Here is a 22,014-nt window from a genome sequence, read left to right on the forward strand (position 1 = left end):
AGGAAATGATAAAAGTTCTTTAAGATATTTTGATTAAAAAATAAAGGAGATACAAAAAGAGCAACATAAAAGAAAAAGCATGGGCTTTCTGTAAGAAGAGGGAGAAGAAGTAAGAAGAAGAAGAAGTAAGAAGAACTTCTGTAAGAAGTTCTTACAGAACTCAATAAACTGGTGGAGGCGAGTCATTCTGGAAGGGAAACTCAGATTCCCTCACCCCAGCCTACAATCCCTGACCCAAACTCTGAATTTGTGCCCTCATTCATGGAGATGTTAATTCTGTTCCTCTTGTTTCAATGGGTAAATTCGTAACACCGGGAAGGGATATTTCTAAATACAGAGTAGTGAAGAAATGAATATTATATTGATACCTTGGTGTAAGTTGTGTGTATTCAGATAAAGTAACCAGTTTTATCATCATTATGTTTCTTTGGACATGCTCGGTCTATGTTTTAGATATTAGGAGCATAATGCGTTTTAACTATAATAGCCATTTAAATATAAGAAATGGCTACTACATTTGTTCCATTTTCTAGTTATATAAGAGCTAAGTGCCTTGAAAGGGTTAATTCATTTGACTTCTAAGTATGCCTGGTCAAGTATTTCAATTTTTTTGAGAGAATCAAATATATTAAATTTGAACTATAAAAAGAAATGTTGATTAATTACGTAAGTAGCATTAACTTTGAAAGGAGGCTTTTCTATGGTAAACTTAGGAGATAACTGAACATTAAATTTTAGAACAGGTGTAAGTAATTGTTCTTGTTTTATACAAAAATTGCCAGATTTACAAATGGAATAACAATATATTAAAGGGAATTTTCAGATGCAAGGAACACTAGGTTTTTAAATGTACAACATTAATAAATTACATATTAGTTGCCCGTGTATTCTGGTTTAATTTAAAATCGAATTTTAATTTTAATAAAATGAATATTGATCATAAAAATGAAGAGGGCATTGTTCTACTAGGTGCACATCCTGTATCCATCCTGCCCTTCACCTGCACCAGCAGCATCCTGACTATGTGTTTATTGGGGAAGGCAGTGGATTGAGATTGGTCTCAGCCAATCTTGGCAAGTCTGCTTCTTGTTTTTTCTAGACTCTCCTTCCGCTCAGAAAGGCCATGTGACTCAGTTCTGAACAAGAAAGTCTACATGGAAATTTGTTGGGTGTGTTTCTAGGAAAGCTTTTACTTCCCAGTGAAAGAGGAGATGTGGTTGGTGCCACCTTTTTATCCATGTCTTCCTCCCATGAAGCTAGCTGTGAAGTCCAGCACTTCAGTAGCAATTTTGTTACAATGAGGCAACAGATGTGGAAGGTCAGGGGAACCAGAGAGATGCGGCCATGGTTGAGCCACTGAACCAACCCACAGACCCAACTGCCCCCAGACTCCTTATGTGAGAAAATGAATAAATCCCTATTTGTTTAAGCCATTAAAAATTGGGCTTATTTTTAAAATTATTTGCCACTAAAAGCATCCTTAATTAATCTTCAAGTAACTGTAAATAGTCTTTCCTGTGAACAAAAACTCCCCACTCAGACACTAAAAATTCCCATTTGACAGCCATAAATAATGAAAAACCACTTTCTCATGGATACTTCTGATTTTGGTATCAACTTATTTCCAATAAGAACACTGTGCCTTGCCCAAATCCCCTAAAGGGATTCAACTGTTATCCTTGAGACTCATGAAAAAATAAAGACGTCCTGAACCCACCTCTTCCGCCTTGAGGGTGATGACTCTGGAGGTGGGGATCTTTCCTTTGGGCTTTGCCCTTAGTAACTCCTCATAGCTCTTCCTTTCCACCCCGTTTCCATAAACCATTTGTAGCTTCCAAATGGCTTCCTCCACCGCATCGTCCCTGTCCCAGGCATCCTCTTCTTCTCTGCCCAGCTGCTCAGGCCTGTGCAGGAGTTTCGTCAAGTTCTTCAGCTCCTGCTTCCACTCCTGCCAAGGCAGAGTGGGGGCCAAAGCCCCCCAGGACACAGATACAGAAGACACTGACAAAGAGAGAAATCCATCGTCCCTGTGGAGGGCAGGGGGCTGCATACCCGGGAAATCTAAAATCACCTAATCCCGTCAGGGATCATCTAATCCAACCCCCTCGTTTCGTCCATGAGGAAACAGGAACCCAAAGAGGGAAACGTCCTGCCCAAAGTCCCATAAAGAGCTGAGACAGGACCCACTAGAACCCCCATCTTGTTCTGTTGGACTTTCTCATTCTGTACTGTGTTCTTTTCGTTTAACGAAGACGTGAGCTATATTTACAAGGAACATAATGTTAGTCTCTGAGAGGGGGCGGGAAGGAAAGAAAAGGAAGAAGGAAGAAAGAGAAGGAAGGAGGAAGGAAAGGAGGGAGAGAGGGAGGATAACAGGGAGGGAGGGGGGGGGGGAGGGAGGCAACACTTACCTGGTTGGAGAGTAGGTGGATTTTGGCTTCATACTGCTCACAGCAGCCTGAGCTCACTTGAACAATACAAGATGTACATATACTTTCTCCAGACACTGGTAGAAACATGGCTTGCTGGATGATGGCATTGATCAGGGAGCTCTTCCCAGCCCCAGTGCTTCCAAATAATCCGATGTAGATTGGGTCCAGTGATGGTTTTTCAATCAAGGCAAGAAGCCTGTTTCTAGATCGATTTAAAAATGCTCATTGTCACGGTCATCGAAGCATAGTAGGGAGATCATCAGAACAGAACACAAAACAACTGAGTTCTAGGGGCTTCCCTGGTGGCACAGTGGTTGGGAGTCCGCCTGCCGATGCAGGGGATGCGGGTTCGTGCCCCGGTCCGGGAGGATCCCACGTGCCGCGGAGCGGCTGGGCCCCTGAGCCATGGCCGCTGAGCCTGCGCGTCCGGAGCCTGTGCTCCGCAACGGGAGAGGCCACAGCAGTGAGAGGTCCGCGTACCGCAAAAAAAAAAAAAAAAAAACAACAACTGAGTTCTAATCCTGGGCAAGTCACCGCATCTTTCTGAATCTCCGTTCTCTCCCTGGTCAAAGGGGAATATTCATCCCTGTTTACTATACAGAGTTGCCATGAGGATCAAATGAGATTATGCAAAAATACTTGGTAATGATAACTCTACACAAACTCTACAATGTCTATATAGATGTGAGGTCTCCTTGTTTGTGTTCCATGGAAATTACATAGTCTTGATCTTAGAAATAAAGTTTATGCAGAGGTGAAGTGTTATTAGGAGCAACATGAAGAGTCTTACTGGGTGGGAGATGCGGCCTTGACACCACTCAAGTCCTTCTAGTCAGCTGGGCACAGGCCATTGAGGGCACAGGCTCAGAGTCCCACAGCCTGGGCTGGATTCCAGGCCCTTTCACTTACCAACCGTGTGACCTTGGTCAATGTCTTGGCCTCTCAGAGCCTCAATTTCTGCAAAATGGGGGTGATAATAACGGCTCCTACTTTATAGTTTGATATATATAAGGTATCTAGCAGATCACCTAGCAGCAGTGACAGCTCAATGAATGGTAACTATGGGAAATAACAATAATGGCCCGTAGCTACAGAACTTGTTGGCTTTCTTTGCTCTGTTTTTAATTGAAAATTCCCTTTCATTGTTGGAGAAAAGCATCTACCACCACCTAAGGAAAGACATCCAAGTAAGATCTGATGGTAGCTGATGTCAGACTCACATGAGGTACTTGACACCATTAGGGATGCTGTCATCCAGGAACACAGACTGAATGAGTTTCTGGTAAGTGTTGCTCAAAACCCTTCTGGTCCGCGACTCCAGTTTTCCATCTGGAATCAATAGAGATGTATTAGCTGGGGTGTACCTGGCAGGGATCAAGTACTTGGTCTCCACAAGAGGAATCTGCTCAATATTACAGAGAAAGGAAAAAAAGAAAAAGAATTGGCTTATCGATGAAAAGCCAATTAAACAAGAGAACAAGTTATCTGACATAAGAGATAATAGCTTGTGGGAGAGCAATCATTGATAATGAGGGCATCCCATGAAGCCAGCCTGCTCTGAGGCTCAGTGTAACGGAAGTCACATAGGCTTCGCCATGGGCTGTAGCCCTTCTAGATTCTTCTCTCCTGTGGTCATAAAAAGAAAAAAACAATGCAAGGACATCATATAAATGCCCATGAAAGAACCAAAACAACCATTTTCATTCACAGTTCTAATCAAGAAGAGATTATTTTTGTAGCAAGCCTCCTATCCAGATTCTGAGAGATAGACTGTCCTGTTACATTATCTCTGCAGAGACTAGGAGGCCTCCTCTTTTGGACCGGGATCATTCGGAGATGTCCCATCCTGCTTCTCAATGTAACCTCCTCTTCCTTTGAGCATGTTAACACATTTGGAAAAGAACAGAGCCACGTTAAAACAAGTGGCAGAGCCCTTTCAGGACACTCACATTCCCTAAGGGCGCTTTGTTCCACAGAGGGAAACGCTGGGAACCGCTGGTCTCGATCTGACCGTCTTCTTTTTTTCATGGGTTCTTTAAAGAAATCATCATCAACTAGGGATAAACAGAGGTTATATAAAATTATAGGTCTTGGGGGCATAGTATACGGTTGACCTTTAAACTATATGCAGATTTTTGACTTCGAAGCAGGGTGGGCGCTCTAACCCCTGCGTTGTTCAGGGGTCACTGTGTTTGCCCGACCTCTATCGATACACAAACCCAAAGAGTCTAGGAGGACCCCTGCCAGCCCTGGATGTCCGGGAGCTCATTTCAGAAGCAGCCCTGTTGGGCCATTCCTAATTCCCAGAGTCCCAGGACTCTGCATCTAGTTCCAAAACGCAGAGTCCAACGTATGTCCCCAGAAGATAAGTTGAAGTGACATGAAAAGTTCCTGTTTGGGAATCCTGAGAAGACAAAATGGCTCGATATTCTTCACCAAGTGCCGAGAGTGTAAAGAGAAGCCCAAGACGGCTCAGCGTGGGGTGGAGAAAGGCCCCTGGGAGATCTTTTCAAACAGGGAAATTGATTGGGAGCAGAATCAGAGGAAAGAACAGGCCACATGACCACGGCAAATCTCTTCCTCTCCCGGAGCCTCAGTTTCTTCATCTGTAAAATGAGTCGGCTGACAAAAATATCAATATAAGTAATACAAGAGTTTTGGAGGGTGCCCTCCCAGTGGACATCCTTCAGAGATTAAACTGGGGGGCTTTCCCCCCGCTTCCTCACTGAAAGACATTAGCAGCCGCTTCCTTACATGGGCGAGAAAAAAAAAAATTGCCAAGAAGCAAATCTTTGCGGTTCTGCAGAGATTTATTCACTTTAGTGGCTTCCATCAGTTATGAAGTGAAGAACTGGAAGGGTCCATAAACCTCAGGAAAGGGTGTAACCAAAACTGTGTGTTTGGGTGAGTTTTAGAAAACACTCCCCCGGCAGGATTCACCTGGTTAGAAAGGGGCAGTAGGTGGGGTCTTTGGAGTCAAGATTGTTGGAAATGGTTCTAACCCAGTGCCCCTGGGGCTGGCGTGGGCCTTAGGAAACGGCCTTGAGGTGACCTGGAAAAACAGGTGACCCCAAAAGTCATACTCTCTAAGCTCATAAAAGGGCGTGAGGCCTCCAAACCGAACATGACACAGGGTTCATATTCCTTCAAGAACCACAGAGAGGGAGTTTCGCTCAGGGACCCAGGGTGGCAGCCTGAGCTGAAGGCCCAGCCTCTGCCACTGGCCTGCAGACGCGGGTCTCCCAGATAACTCAGGCGGCCTCGGCCTCGCATCTTCCAGCACAGATTCTGCTGTGTTCTGGAGCCAGTTCACACCCCACAGAGTACTGCAGCACGGCCTGAGCTGTCTGCCAAAGCCGGAATCTCTGCACCCTCATGCTCACACAGTGACAGAGAGTTGAGAGAACTTGTCCTTAGACCCTCTCTCTCAGACATTCTAACTTTACGAGTGAGCTCCGCTCAAAGAAGTTATCCTGGCTCAGTCTAAGGACTGCCTTAGAAACAACCAAGGGCTTGCTGGCTCAGTGGCTATGCCGGAGTGGAATGGGCAAAGAAGAAAGAAGAACATGCCACTAGTTAGGGAGTTTGGGATGGACATGTACCCACTGCAGTATTTAAAATGGACAACCAACAGGGACCTACTGTATAGCACAGGGAACCCTGCTCAATCTTACGTAACAACCTAAATGGGAAAAAAGAATTTGAAAAAGAATAGATACATGTATCTGTATAACTGAATCACTGTGCTGTACCCCTGAAACTAACACAACATTGTTCATCAGCTATACTCCAATATAAAATAAAAAGTTAAAAAAAAAGTGGAGCCAGATAAGGTTTTCCAAAGTCCCCAGATTTTGATTATAATATGCAAATATCAATAGCTAACTTTAATAATTTAGCTTAAGTAAGGGAATACACTGTAGGTTAAACTTTTGAACCTGGATATTGATAGTAGGGGGGTGACAGAATCACAGGATTTTACATTGAAAAACAATGTAAAATATGTATGAATTGAGATGTAGAGTTCCAGAGAGATCAAGTGACTTGTTATAACGGGCACAGAGCTGGCAAATGACACAGCAAGAACAAAAAGCCAAGGATGTAAACTACAAGTCCAGTGTTTTTTGACGCACAATTACAGTCTTAATACTTTAAATCATTATACATTATGGTTTAATATTGTGGAAGATGTTTGTAACTTATTCTTCTATTTTATCCATGATCTCAGAGTGTGGAAAAGAAAAACATTTAGAGTTATAAATATGTCATGACTGAAGCTATCAAGTGAAATTCTAGAAAATCTGCCAATAAGTTTTAACAAAATAAAGCAAATAATTTTTAACCATTAAAAAAAAGACAAAAAAACCCAACATGCAACTTGGGCCCCTAGGCCAGAGGCCAGCTGAAGAACAATTTAGTACATGTTATAAACCGTGTCTTGGAACTCCAGCGTGTTTCCACCCTGCCTGTGGAAAGAAAGTAAAAGGATGGAGGGCCTTGATCTTGACCCTGTAACTCGGGAACTCTTCTGTGTAAACAACGTTTGCACAGTATCTTAGCCATATGTACAAAAGAGTCTCAGTACAGCCCATGTATCCTGGCCTTTATTTCAATTTTGTAAAGACTGGCAATTAATCTGATCAAAGTTTGGAAGCTTATTTCTCAACTAAAGCAAACGCTGAGAAGTCAGATAAAACAACAAGGTTTTAAACTTTTCCTTCAATTTCTAAAATGAAAAACCACGTGGAAAGGAAAAAAGTACTTCATCTGGGATTTAAACCACTTAAGGGTAGTGGTTTTATATTAAACTGGAACCGGAATGAATTGGTGTGAACTGGCCACATTCATTCATCCCTGTAATTGCTCAAGCACTCCCTCGCCTTTTCCAGCATTTTACACTGATTTATTCGAAGGAAGAGCAGAGGGGCGAGTAGGAGCAATCCAAAGAAGTCTACCTTAGTCTCTGCTGCTGTTGCTTCTTGTTGCCACAAGGTGTCGCTTTTGACAACTGCTCTCAATACAGGCTCTGTGTTGATCCAGACCGTTGCCAGCACCTGCCGCAGATCTTCCCAGCAGAACGCCCCACGCCTTCAGGGCTAACCTCAACCAAGGGGTCCCCAAAGTTGCAGTTCCTTCAGTTTTCATGCCCAGCCACGTCTCAGATGCTAGCACTACCCCACTGACCCAGAAACACTGATCCCTTGCCCTTAAAGGAATTCATCCCTAGGAGTGAAGCAATTTTTCCTCTTCAATTCTCAAAACACGAAGGATGTGATACACCCTGCTTTCTGCACATAGGAGTTACTCCCCTGCATCTTCCGAGGGAAGGTTCCCTCCTTGTCTCCGGGGGCCCTACACCCAGCCTTCTAGGAAGGGGGGCCACCCTCACAGACTCCAGTGTTGTTCACCCTACAACTCTCCTTCTAAGGAAAGCACCTGCAGTGATTCCAGGGGCTCACCTTGCCCGTTCTGAGAGGGCTACCCCCAGAAAACCCAAGATGGTTTCCTGGAACCTTCTTTTAAAGGAGGGGGGATCACAAATGTAATTGCTGGTCAGACAACCCACTGTACTATGAATGGGGTATTTTAGTTGTTACTGAAATAATTGATGTCCATTCACTGTTAAAAATGTGTCGTGAGAAAGCAGCTTCTGAATAAAGAGCAAGGAACAATGACTGTAGTTCAATACAGTCTCAACTCATTTGTCCTTGATTATATAATGGTAAATAGTTCCCATTCATTTCATCAGGTGATATTGTAGGGATGTTACCTGGATGCGGCTCCTGACCCACACAATCTTCAGTTTCTGGCATTTCCTGTTGTGTAATCGCCTGCTTTTGTCCACTTAGAGCGTCAGCCTGAAAAAAAATGCACGCAAAGTACAAGGGTGGAGGTGGGAGGGGTAGACTGCAGAAATTGTAAATACAAAGCAAAAAACCAAAAATAACGTGTAATTTTGCTTACGCTTTGTCTCCCCAGGTAGATCCCAAGCTTCTAAAGGGTGGTGGCCATTCTAATTTATTTTCAAATCCATCACAACAGCTAATTCACTACACATTGGTCTAAATATGACAAAAATCCATGTTTTACTATTGGTTTTTAACAGTAGTTGTATCCGTAGAACTTTAAACTGAAAAGACTGAGATCTTTAAGGCAACTCACTCTGAAAAGAGAATAAACCTCTAGTGACCAGACCCTTGAAGGTGAAGTTATATAGCTTTGCTGCTTTGGGAGACATCGGTACCCCCATCAGGTAACCCTTGAACTCCTTTGCCAGTGATGTCGAGTCCCAGGAGGTCTCAGCAAGTGTCTGGGAGTTGGATGGAATATTTGATACTCCTGGGGCCCCCTGGAGTTGCCCTGAGTGGGGAGGAGAGGTGCAACAACTAGGGTCTCTGGATCTTCCTCACCAGCCCACCCAACACTTCAATCAGGAAGACACCCCTACTGGGGGCTACGAGAAGCTCCGCCTCATGGAGCATCTGCGGGTGGTGGGGTGGGCGGACAGAAGGAGAAGCCCTCCAACTCTAGTCCCGGGCACACAGGGTTGGGCACAGAGGGAGAAGTGGGTCCGTAAAGGCTCAGAACAGTGGGCCCTGCTCCCCTGGAGTTTCTCTGTCCCCACACGTTGAGGAGAATCTGAGGGACACAAGTTGGGCGGCATCTGTGCTTCTTCTCCACTTCTGATGTTGCTGTTTGGATCACTCAGCCGCGTAATTCAAAAGCAGAGAGTCACCAGCCCTTCTGAAATATGCAAAAGCCCACCTGACCTGTCAACCCCGACTAGACCCACAGGCCATTAGTTGTGGAGACGGTGCCTCGTTTACATATTACCCCCAAACGAAGATCACCACTCATCAGTCGAAAGAGCCTCTTACTCTTAGTTTGCATCATGGGTATCAAACCAAACAAATGGATTCTGTACTTGCTGGGTTTTTGTTGAATGTGGGGTGAACCGTACTATGTACAAGGTCCTGAGCCTTCACAAGAGCTCCTTATATCTCCGTTCTTGATCTTGAGGCTCCCTCTCGGACCACCCCAAACTCCTAGCGGTCCTCCGAGGCAGGGAATCCACGAAGAAACGTACCCTTCCCCTCTTCTTCCTGGTGAATTCCTACTCTTTCTTCAAGATCTTGTTTGAGTATTTCCTCTGTGCAACTGTGTCCTGATTCCCATTCATTCCCTTCTTGTGTCACCACTGCTCCAAGGACATCTGTGCTATGACGCTTGCTATGCTTCCTTTATGTCTCTTCCTCTTTACTGAACCGTGAGCTATTTCAGGTCATGGTGCATTGATTTCAATGCTGCATTTCTATCAGGAAGTGCAATGTCTGACAATAATGCTGGATGACTGAATGAAGGAAATAGTGGTGGGAAGCTTTTGATGAGATTCTATACCAAAGGATGTTTTAAAATCAAATTCATTTTGATAGAACTGCTCCATAGGAGCTGAGAATGCTTAGCTTGAGGAAGGGAGGACACAGGCTAAGGCAGAAGACAGGGAGAGGACTTCGTAGTGGTCTTCAAATACTTGACCTTAGAGCTGCATATAAGAGACGGACGATGCATGTTTCCAGTGGTCCCAAGCAGGGAGAACTAGATCCACTAGGTGTAAAGTATGAAAAAGCACATTTATGCTGAACATTCTCTGGTGGTCAGAGTTGTCCAAAATGGAATGTAACAAATTTTCTGCCCCAGAGTCTAAACCTTTACTGATACAGCAACCTAATAATAGCATTGGACTAGATGGATTTTAAGGCTTCTTTAAATCCCAAGATGCTGTGTTCTTGCTTGAAATGGTCACCAGTAAAGCTGGTGGTGGGAGGGCTCTACGAGGTCACTAAAATTCATGAGAGTTTCCTGATTGGAAATGCTGAGTTAGAAATGCTAAACCGCATCAAAACCTAGGCGAGTTAGGAGGAAAAAATATGGTAATGTCATCAATAACTTTAGATGAGGAACTGGGAGTTGCCCCTCAGAAAGAGATCTGTTGTTTTCTGAAGACAGCAGCTCCATGAGCCATAGTCACACAGAATATTAGGCATCATATCACAGTGGGCACTGGAAACAAAACAACATGTGTGGTCCTCCCAGGGGACAGATCCACTGTAGACCTTCAGGACAGCTTATTCTGCTAGTCAAATGCCAGGAACAGTTAGAGAAGCCGGATGAAGCCCCAGAGAACTAACAAGTTGATAAGTGTTACCACCGTTTGAACACTGAGGTTAAGGCCCTTCAATCCAAGACGGAAGAGGGCCTGGAGTACAAGCAGACGTGTTCGCCAAATTCTAGAATATGGGCAGTTTGGGGCTCCCCAGGGTCACAGGACTTTACTGATTAAATCAACAGTGCACAGTGGCCAGCAAGGGTTATTGGCATGTAACTGTCTGGGGTTAGATTGAGTTTAGCTGCTTGCAATGCAGACACCAAACCATGAGCCTCCCACTATAAAGCATCTATGGTACCAGTATAGGAGTCATGTGTGACCCCTAAATGAAATTTGGAGAAACTGGAAATTATTTGAGTTGCGGTTGTGGTGAATTCTGCTTCATTTATTCCTTCTGCCAATGTTCCAACACGGGCAGAAAGGGCCCATTTGATTGATAAGCGAAGACACCGGAAAATGGAAAGGGATCGTTTACTAAAAGGCTGAAGAGGCAGAATGAAATAAATGCCAAGCACTTACAAGGGAAAACCTATAGACAAACATATCAATTAATAGGAGATAGTGTGGTATAGCCCCTCAGTATATAGCCATTGAGTTAAACTAAATGATATGGTGGGAAGGGCATTAAGCTTGAAATCAGGTGTGGCAGTTTCCAGTTCGGGCTTTGCCGAAATCAAAGGCGTCATAGGACTTGAGACCCATCGTTGTACCACCCTGGGCCTTAGCTTTCCCATCTATAAATTGAACTAGTCCTTAAGGTGTGAATGTTCTCTGATTTAGCTGGGAGCCAAAAGGATTAAGTTCTTATTTTGAAACGTCACTTGCCATGGAAAGCAAGATTGTACCAATAACTAGGGCTCCTGTGTCATCAAAAGCAGCACAGCTGAGATTACGGTCATTTCAGGTTCATTTTGCTTTGAAGAGCAAAAGACCCATAGTCCTTCCTCAAATTATGTTGGGCTCCACTTTCCACCAAAGAGAGGTAGCAACGATGGTATGTTTTGTGAGAATTTATTTCTGTAGAGAAGCAGTTGAAAACGTCCTAATGTATTGCTCACACGGGCAAGCTTTTTATGTGTGGTTTATTTCACTTGTATTTCAACTGTGTGGTTAACAGTTACGTTTTTCTCTTAGTACTTATTTACATTCGTGTGCACTGAGCCTAAGAATAGCATCTTTTAAATGAGACTCTCTGCATATTTATCTAAATGTGGGAAGGTTGCACAGAACCAGTTTCCTGTCAAATAATTGTGACTATTGACACTTTTTCTTGCTTCTCTTGCTCTCCTTTCCTTCTGTTTGTGTTTGCTTACTGCCTTTTTTCTTAAGAGAACATAACAGAGGTGACACAAATGCAATGGTCACTCCTATACTAGAACAGCTTCATGTAGTGGAATTAAATAATGCTCTTGAGCCCCTTCTACAGATTTGGACACTGAGGCCCAGAGAAGGGAAGGGACTTGTCCAAGGTAACGTAGTGAGTCCAAGTTCCGTGTTCTTTTCATTCCACCAAGCAGCCTCTAAGTGGTACTATTTAAACAAAGTCTCCGGAGCTTAAGAGTAGGAGAATGAGGGAACAGTGCCCACAAATGAGGGGCTCTCTCTAATGCATGATGAAGGCATTCGGGGAGTGAAGGCTGTTGAGTAGCAGGGAGAGTGGGAACTTGATAAAAATTGTGCTTAGGGGCTCCAGCTGAAGCTACTGTCTGCAAATTCTTCAATGCCCTCAGAAGAAAACAAGCCAGACTGTGTGCGGGGTGTGTGCGTGTGTGGTGAGGTGGGGGACGAGTAGTACATTTCACTGCCTTCAGTCCGTGTCCGAGGCAAACTGCATGTGTTTATTAAGAATGACAAGCGTCCAGGTTTCTTCTCCTCCTTTAGTCAGAATCTCATCCCACCTTCCCTTGCTTCCCATTAACCCCTCCCGACATGATTCTTGTTTTCCTTTCATTTCTGTCCCCTACCCGCCATCCCAAGGTAACACTGATAGGAAAAAATTAAAATGCTTCAATTAGCAAAGTTCCTTGAAGGGGCATTTTGATCATTAACATTGGTTTATGCCCTACTTTTAACAAATGTGGGAAGTGCTCAGTGCTTAGTAAACACTGAATAAATATTTGTTGAATGAATGAAGCGTGTCATTAATAATGGCAGAAATTATATTCATTCATTCAATAAATATCTGTTGAGTGTCCACTGTGTGCCAGGCACTGTTATAGGTGTTGGGGACACATCAGGGAAGAAAATGGGCAAGGTGTGCCCACGCCCAGAGCTTATATTCCAGACTGGGAGTGGTGTAGTGGGAAGTACTCAGGTTTTGGAGTTAGAATGCCTGGATTTGGAGATCCTGCTCTGGTATTTCAATGTAACACTGAACAAATCACTTAATCTCTCTGAGCCTCAGTTTATCCACGTATAAAATGAGAATTAAAAATACTTATGTCTGGAGTTCATCGTGGGGACTAAATGTGACATTGCATGCATAGTTGGTCTACAGACACTTACACATCTGTACAGATGTTATTGTCTTTCAGAATATTTGGTGAAGACAGTTAAACACGAAATCAGTACTAATATTTACCAAGGCAAAGTCTATTTATTTTGGGGGGAACAGATGCCACCTTAATGATAAACTGACACCCCCATTCTTGTCCCCATTGACCAGTCACCTTGAAGGTTCTATGCACTTGGTAGAGTCTTGTACCCTTCTCACAGGGAGGTAGCTGAAGAAGGAAATAAGGGCAAGGAGGAGATTCTTAATAAAATGATGGAATGTTGATGACGTTTAGGATTTATCTCCTTTCTGTTTTTAAATCTTAAATACCTTTGGTGTTGGCAAAATTTCCTAGCCACTTTATTGGACATTGCACTGCTCTTCCAGACTAGGTACATTCCAAAGGAACCATTTAAACACGTTAGCTTAGAGGCAAAAGTGAAACAAGGGCCTTCAAACCCCCAAAGGAAAAGAGTTCTGTTTTGAGCATTAATGCATCAGCAAACGTGTGCAACATTAGAAGCACAGCCATGGGATACAGTAGAGAAGGCATTGGGGTGACATGCCTCCAATCTTCTCCCCCAGGCGAATAGGTCAGTAAAATAAGCAGATATTTTCATTACGTACTTTATCAGATTCTAAGGAAATGAACTTGAATCCTCTCATATTGTTTCCTCAAACTTGCCAAAGTTAATGAGACTTTTAACTCTGTAATCTTCCTCCCTAAACCCATAACGCCAGTCTAATCCTGAGTAAAAAAGGACAACTCTCAATGGAGGTGAGCCCTACAGAATGTCTGACCAGGGCTCCTCAAAACTGTCAAGGTCATCAAAAACAATGTCACAGCCAAGAGGAGCCTAAGGAGACATGACAACTAAATGTGATATGGTGTCTTGGATGGGATCCTAAAACAGAAAAAGGACATTAGGTAACAGCTAAGAAAATCTGAATAAAGATAGCCTTTAGTTAATAATAATATTATAGATGTTGGTTCATTCATTACAATAAATGCATCATACGAATGTAAGATAAGAGGGGAAACTGGGTGTGGGTTCTATGGGAACTCTCTGTACTATCATCTCAATTCTTCTATAAATCTAAAGCTATTTTTTTAAGCAACCATAAGTTACAGCATAAATTGCATAAGAGAAACAACTTACCAGACGTCACTTTTTCTGCTTCAGCTCCAGGATTCCAAAAAGAAGACAGTGGCAGCTTCTTTGCCTTGGTCTCGGTATGTGGAACCAGCCGGGATATAGAGCCCTTGTAGCCACAGTCACCAAGCCACATTTACCCATAAGCAGAAGTGAAACTAATTTGTCATCTGAGGGCTATTTATGATGACTTCCCCCCTCAGAAATTGATTCATGCTATTTGCCTCTTTCATTTAAACTTAAATTGTATGTGAACTGGGGCTCTTATCTTCTTTCTTCTCTGCCCTATCCCTACAGGTTAGTCATTTCTCCCTTCCAAATAGATTGCAGGAGCCATCCTGCAGCATTCTTTCTTTGAGGATGAGAATTATTCAGATGGATCTGACTTACATGAGCAAGACAGGAAAAATGCCCCCGTCCCAAGAGAGACAAAGTACTCATTTCCCTCCCCCCGCCCCCTGCCAAATACAAGACAACTGGGAGAGATGGATAATATGAGATGATGAAGATAAACTGATTCTTGATACACAATCTTGAAATTTACCGAAACCCATACAACATTGGATTGTTTGATTGTAGAAATGTCATATAGTTTTAAATAACTCTTTCTGGAACTTAAATTTTACATCCATATTTAAAAAACAAAACAGAAAAACAAGGATTTTTAAAACGTTGTCCAGGAGAAGAAAGCAGAACCTACTCCACATTGCTGTATCTGACAACCCAAAAAATCACATCAAGTACAGGGGGAAAATATGTTTTTTAACCTTCAGCTTCAGGTAGTGTTTGACCCTCAAAGACAGAGTCAGTCATTACTAGGATAACCCTCGGTAACTGTAGGTATGTTTTTAGTCCAAAGTGGGGATTCAGAAAGCAAAAAGGTCAAAAAGAATGTGGTCTTAAAAATTGCTTTGAACTTTTAGCAAGATGGCTGCCTTATCCATAAGAAAACCATAGAAATACCAATATAAAGTTCAAAACAAAGAAAATCAGCGTGAATAACATCGTTAGTGTTGGATCTACTTATCTCTGGGCAAAATCATACCTTATATTCATGACATATGTGCTGAGCTCTCCCTCTGCTGGCTGTTTCTCTGCTTCAACAGGTAACTGTATTCTTAATCAGAGGTGCTACTAAAGTACCTAATAACTGACATTAATTTTGGTCCTTTTTATATATATATAAATTTATTTATTTATTTACGGCTGCGTTGGGTCTTCGTTGCTGTGCGCGGGTGCCTGGGTCCTTGACACCTGCTGTTGGACATCTGAACGCTAAGTCCTGAATGCTCGGTTAGAAGTTTGGGCAAACTACCAGGCTGAATTTTCATTGAACTCACTGGAACCACTGACGCAATTGAAAGAGAACTTCCACAGAGCCCCACCATCACACCCAACCACCTCTCAGGATCAGCATCACCTGCTCCGCCTTCCAGCCTGTAAACAGATGAACTACCTAGGCATGTGCCCATCAAAAGCTAATCCCTTCTCATGTGCACCAGATCCCACCCCCTCTCTCCAACCGCAGGACGAGGTACTTTCCCCTCTTCGTTCATCAGATTTTCACTCTCCACTGGATTATTCCCATCGGCACACAGACATGCTGTTATTTATTCCATTTTAACAAACATTCCCTCTGACCCCGGTTTCCCTGCCAGCTACTGTCGCATTTCTCTGTATTTTATGGCGAACCCCAAGAGTTGTGTCTAAACTTACTGTCTCAAATCTCTCTCCTTTCAATCATCAACCCGCTCCAGTCAAGCCTTCACTTCTACCATTCTGTGAAACTGTTCTTGTCAAAGTCCCCGGTGACCTTAGTTAATTTTTAACTCTCCTCTTTTCTTGACCCATCAGCCGCATTTTACCCAGTGGATCACTCCCTCCTCCTTAACACGCTTTTTCCACTCGGCTTCCAGGAACCACACTTGCCTAGTTTTCTTCCCAACCTCCCTGGAGGCACCTCCTCAGCCTTCTTTTCTAGTTACTTCTCTTTCCTGCTGATAATAGAATGCCCCCGAGCTTAATCTTTGGTTGCTTTCTTTTCCACGTTCACCCAGTTTCATGGCTTTAAATATCACCTATATGCCCACAACTCTCACTTGATTATCTCCAGCCCCAATCTTTTTCTTGTCTTACTGCTCACTAGGCATCCCAAACCCAATGCGTCCAAATTAAGCCCCCCACACTCCCCCCCCAAACTCCACTCCACCTACAATCTTCCCCATTTCAGCTCAGGGCAACTACACGATTCCAGTCCCTCAGTCCAAAAGCTTCCGTGTCACCCGTGATGTTGATGCCTTTCTCCCACATACCACATCTGGCTGTTGGGAAGTCTTGTTGAAATCTTCCAAGTGTATTCAGAATTGGAACACGTCTCACTGCCTCCACTGCTTACTACCCTGATTCAAGTCATAATCATCCCTGGCCTCGTTCAGCGGTGCCCAAACTTTGCTGCATTTTGAAATCACCCAAGGATCTTAAAAAATACTAATGCCTGGCTGCCACCCCCTTGAGATTTTGATTTAATTGGTTTGGGATGTGACCTGGGCACCAGGATTTTTCACTTCTCTCCAGGTGATTCTCATGTGCATTAAAGTTTGGGAATCCCCGGCATAGGTATGCTAACAGCCACCTAACTGATCTCCCTACTTCTACCTTTCCTCCCTACAGTCCATTCTCAACACAGCAAATAGAGGTACTTTTAAATTATAAATCAGGTTATATCCCTGCTAAAAACTCTCCAATGTCTCCTCATGTGCCGAGTAAAAGGCAAAGGCTTTACACTGGCCTACAAGGTCTTACATGAGCTGCAGTGTCCCCCATTGTACCCCATCACTTCTCTGACCTCTATTACACTTCCCCTGGTTCACTGCTCAACTGACAGCAGCTTCCTTACTTTCCTTGCATACACCAGGCATCCTCTCTCCCTAGGACTGTTGCTCTAAGTGTTACCTCTGTCTGAAATATTCTTCCCCCAGATATCTGCATATCAAATATTAGCTCCAATATTACATTTCCAATTATAAGTTAAAATCTACAAATGTACTACCCATCTCTTCCTCTTGTGTGAGGTAAAGGAGTGATGAGGTAGAGGATGGTGTCTTCATTTTAAGGAAGATTGGGGAAAGAACAGAACTGAAGTAAAAGCAGAGTTCCTTTTGGGACATGTTAAGTTTCCGATAGATATCAGACATGCAGATCTAACAAGATGTCAAATAGGGAAGAAGTTGGAGTTGGACTATAAAAATGGGAGCAGGCAGATGGTGTTTAAAAGCTCTGGTACTCTGGGGATCACGTTGGGGAAGACAAGGCTGAGAAGTGACCCCTCTGGTACACCAATATTTTGAGATGATATACAGCAGGATTGAGAAAAAGTAGAAGAAAAACCTCAGAGTGTGGAGGGTCCTATCATAAAAGACTTCCTAAGTAGCTAACTTATGTCACTCGGTACTAGGATGACAATAAGAACACATAAATGCTACTGAATTTGTCCTGCTGGGCAGTCACAAAAGACCAGGACAGTTTCAGTGTCAATGGTGAGGTCAAAGACTTGGAGGTACCTCAGTTCTAGTGGAAAGTAAGGAATTGGAAACAATACAGATTCCTGTCTTTGTTAACGAGCGGCGTTCTTGATTTCTGGTCCATGAACAAAGGAGATCATGGATGGGTTTCAGGAAAACATGATTCCAAGTCCTGCCTGCAAACACTACAAAACTTTGTGCGTGTGTGCGTTTTTCTGGAGACCTCCAGAGCTTATCTGATGGTTATTGATAACGCGCCATTCATCTGAGACCAGGGGGATCCATTGGCGTCAGAGCCTGAACCTCAGATCGTTACTTGATTCCTGCGTGGTCTCTTCCAGGCTCTGAATCTAGTTTCCCGCGATCCCCACTCACGTTCCCGCCCAGCCACCCTGGACGCAATGCACCCTGGGCTCCTCCACCTTTATTTAGAGACCACCCACATCCACCCTCTTATCTAGGTTTCCTGGCACAGCCTCTGTCCATAAGCTCTGTCCTGTCGCTGTGCTGCCCAGATCGCGGTTTCTAATGCCCAAGCTGCCCTTAGGGGACCCTACAGCCCTTAGACTCCAGCCTGCTTAGCCCGGGCCACAGCTTTGCCCCGCCTCCTGGAGCTCTGCGAGCAGCTGCAAGGAAGCTGGGCGGACCCTTTGCGCGCGCTGTCTTCTGGGAACAGCTTTACGATATATTGAGCGTCATTTTACGACAGGACACGGTTACTTTGTGGCTGTCAATTTTACCAGAGGCCCGAGTGGGTAGCGCTACATTGTCTGGGGTGGCGTCTGCTACGACAGCGGAGAGATGAGGCAGAAGCGGAAAGGTGCGAAAGGGAGGGGGAACGGGGCGGTGGTAGGGAAGGGGCGAACCCCGGGCCCTCAGATGCTGAAGCCAGTTTTTCCCGCGGGAATCCGCTACCTCATCCAGTCTCCCCAGCCACCTGTGGTCTGTGGCCTCCTGCCCCCTGCTTTCTCCTTTCACCTGTTGTGTTTTTTAAACCAACTTATCCTTACTCTTCCTTTTTGGCAGTCGCTTGGTGTCTTTTGCATAAAGGACAAAAGCTCTAGTCCAAGGTATACCCTCCAAGAAGTTAACGTGGTCGGTGGATTTAACACGTTCTCGGACTCTTAATTTGCCAAGATTCGTTTTACGACGCATTTCACGTGCTTTTTTATCTGAGATTGTTTTAAAGCTCAAAGTTAAAAAAAGAAAGAAAACCACTGAATTATTCTTGGATTCTGTGGGGGCAGTTAGGCAGCCATTCCCATTTGTATTACCTCCTGAGTTAGCGTGGAGCAATTCCACCTTTAGTTTTTCAGCCGAATGGAGTCAAACTTCAAGTATTTTCTCACAGGTGCTAGTGTTATCTCTAAGCTCAATTGAGCAGTCGGTCTAATAATAGTGATGGGTATGATAACTATGGCTGCCATCTGTTGAGCCTTTGCTAATAATTCTTAGGCTGATATCGTCGCCTTTTCACAAATGAAGAAGCCGAGATTAAAAGAGTTCAGTAAGTTTCTTAGCCCAGAACTGGTTTGTCAGGCTGTCTCTATGAACCCCAAAAACATAAAATTAAAAAAAAAAAATCTGTTCTTTAATCACTGTGCCTCTTGGCATCAGCTGCTCCAAGTGTCCAAGTTACCTTCAGTTGTTTTGTGGCGTCAAATTCTACATGCCCCTAATTGATTAGTCATCTTCTCCCTCTAACTTGCTCCTCCATCTCCAGCTTTAAACTTTTGACTTCATTTATCACCAAGTCCTGTTAGTTGTTACAGAAATTGCTTCTTGAAATAGTTTATTCCTCATCATTCTAGCTACCATCCCCCAACCCACCTTCATTAAGAACTAATATTTGAATAATACTTTGGCTTTCATATATACATTATTTTTGTTGATTCTTACTGAATCTTGTGAAAGATATGTATGGATTATCCTAATTCTGCAGACAAGGAATTGGGAGCTCAGAAGCCATTCATCTTCCCATTATCACACAGCTAGTAGGGTTTGGAAGCTAGGGACTGAGTCTGTCATCCAAGTTTTTTACTGTAAATCTGTTTTGTTTTGTTTTTTAGCAATGTTGCCTTTCAAGAGCCTTTTACTTAGTATCCAGAGGATGTGTATTCTTTTCATCTTCTGAATCATTTTTTGTAACTTCTTTTTCTTTAGTATATTTTGTATACAGTTGACCCTTGAACAATGGAGGGGGTTGGTTGGGGGCACTGACCCCTGCACAGTTGAAATTCTGAGTGTTGCTATCTCTGCCTGAAAAACAAAGGAATTGATAAATGACTCACCAAAGGGCAGGAAGCTGAAACAGTTTGGATAGAATCAGGACTCAGATCCTCAAACACAAACTTTTCCGCACACTTAGTTAATTTAAGGATCTGTAAAATAAAAATACAGGTACTGTATTTATTTGAAAAAAATCTGCATATAAGTAGACTTGTGCAGTTCAAGCCAGTGTTCAAGGATCAATCTGTACTTATTTTCTTTCAACACTACTTTCATCTTTTTACTCCCAAACTTGAGAACATATAATTCTCCACTGTGTATTGCATCCTATTTAAATGCCTTTGCCTTGTAGCCAGTAATCTGTTATTACTGAACCCTGTCAAAAAGCCTCTATTCTAGTTAGGCAGTACTCCTGCACATAAAGATGATCGGTAATTCCTATACCTAACATTGTTCCTTCTGGATTGCCCTCTGTTTCGCTTGTCCAGATCCTGCCCTTTAAAGATCCCTGTGTGATTTCCTCCATGAAGCCTTTTCTTACTAATTTACTTCTCTGGTTAATTCTTGATATACTCAAGGGCTATACAAGTGTTTTAAAAATCTTTATCTTCACGCATACCTCGTTTTATTGCACTTAGCTTTAGTGTGCTTCACAGATGCTGTGTTTTTTACAAATTGAAGGTTTGTAGCAACCCGTTTGAGCAAGTCTATCAGCTCCATTTTTCCAACAGCATTTTTGCTCACTTCATGTCTCTCATTTTGGTAATTCCCGCAATATTTCAAACTTTTTCATTATTGTTATGTTTATTTTGGTGATCAGTGATCTTTGATGTTACTCTTGTAATTGTTTTGGGGCCCCACAAATTGCCACATAAGATGATGAACTTAATTGATAAATGTTGTGTGTGTTCTGACTGCTCTACCTGTTGACCATTTCCCCATCTCTCTCCCTCCCCTCAGGCCTCCCTATTAAGACACAGCGATATTGAATTGAGGCCAATTAGTAACCCTACAGTGGCCTCTAAGGGTTCAAGTAAAAGGAACAGTCGTACATCTCTCACTTTAAATCAATAGCTAGAAATGATTAAGCTTAGTGAGGAAGGCATGTCGAAAACTGAGGTAGGCTGAATGCTAGGCCTCTTACACCAGTTAGCCAAGTTGTGAACACAAAGTTCTTGAAGGAAATTGAAGATTATACTGTATTGGACACATGAATGATAAGAAAGCAAAACAGCCTTATTGCTGATACGGAGAAGGTTTTAGTAACCTGCATAGAAGATCAACCAGCCACAACATTTCCTTAAGCCAAAGCCTAATCCAGAACAAGGCCCTAACTTTAATTCTTTGAAGGCTGAGAGAGTTGAGGAAGCTGCAGAAGAAAAGTTTGAAGCTAGCAGGGGCCGGTTCATGATGTTTAAGGAAAGAAGCCATCTCCATAGCATAAAAATGCAAGGCAAAGCCCCAGGTGCTGATGGAGAAGCTGCAGCAAGTTATCCAGAGGGTCTAGCTAAGATAATTAGTGAAGGTGGCTGCACTAAACAACAGATTTTCAATGTAGACAAAACAGCCTTACATTGGAAGAAGATGCCATCTAGGACTTTCATAGCTAGAGAGAAGTCAGTGCCTGGCTTCAAAGCCTCAGAGGACAGGCTGACTCTCTTGTTAGGGGCTAATGCAGCTGGTGACTTTTAAGTTGAAGCTAATGTTCATTTAACCATTCTGAATTATGCTGAATCTACTCTGCCTGTGCTCTCTAAATGGAACAAAGCCTGGATGGCAGCCCATCTGTTTCCAACATGGTTTACTGATTATTTTAACCCCACTGTTGAGAGCAGATTGCTTTCAAAATATTACTGCTCATTGTTAATGTACCTAGTCACCCAAGAGCTCTGATGGAGACGTACAAGATTAACGTTTTCATGCCTGCTGACACAACATCCATTGTGCAGCCTGATCAAGGAGTCATTTCGACTCTCAAGTGTTATTATTTAAGAAATAACATTTTGTAAGGCTATAG

General features: G+C 43.2%; 2 protein-coding genes across 3 annotated transcripts in view; one reads left to right on the forward strand and one right to left on the reverse strand.

The window, feature by feature from the left end:
* Positions 1-14,627, reverse strand: part of NUGGC (nuclear GTPase, germinal center associated) — a 47,886-nt gene extending 33,259 nt beyond the window's left edge. The window contains exons 1-6 of the mRNA XM_027088027.1: positions 14,254-14,627; positions 8,203-8,290; positions 4,382-4,486; positions 3,653-3,761; positions 2,412-2,634; positions 1,718-1,948 (exon numbers count right to left, since the gene is read on the reverse strand). Coding sequence (XP_026943828.1) covers positions 1,718-1,948; positions 2,412-2,634; positions 3,653-3,761; positions 4,382-4,486; positions 8,203-8,245 — 711 coding nt within the window. The 5' untranslated portion in view covers positions 8,246-8,290; positions 14,254-14,627. The remainder of the gene's footprint in view (positions 1-1,717; positions 1,949-2,411; positions 2,635-3,652; positions 3,762-4,381; positions 4,487-8,202; positions 8,291-14,253) is intronic.
* A 3,795-nt stretch (positions 14,628-18,422) lies between these two features.
* ELP3 (elongator acetyltransferase complex subunit 3) overlaps positions 18,423-22,014 on the forward strand; it is a 113,633-nt gene continuing 110,041 nt past the window's right edge. Inside the window, exon 1 of one of the 2 annotated variants that reach the window (XM_027088083.1) lies at positions 18,423-18,588. In XM_027088083.1, the coding sequence (XP_026943884.1) occupies positions 18,570-18,588 (19 nt within the window). In that variant the 5' untranslated portion in view covers positions 18,423-18,569. The remainder of the gene's footprint in view (positions 18,589-22,014) is intronic. The other variant, XM_027088081.1, reaches the window with a different exon arrangement.

Source organism: Aethalodelphis obliquidens, unplaced genomic scaffold (genome assembly GCF_003676395.1).
Source record: "Aethalodelphis obliquidens isolate GAN/ISIS:26980383/991018 unplaced genomic scaffold, ASM367639v1 scaffold61, whole genome shotgun sequence".
In the NCBI taxonomy this organism is placed as follows: Eukaryota; Metazoa; Chordata; class Mammalia; order Artiodactyla; family Delphinidae; genus Aethalodelphis; species Aethalodelphis obliquidens.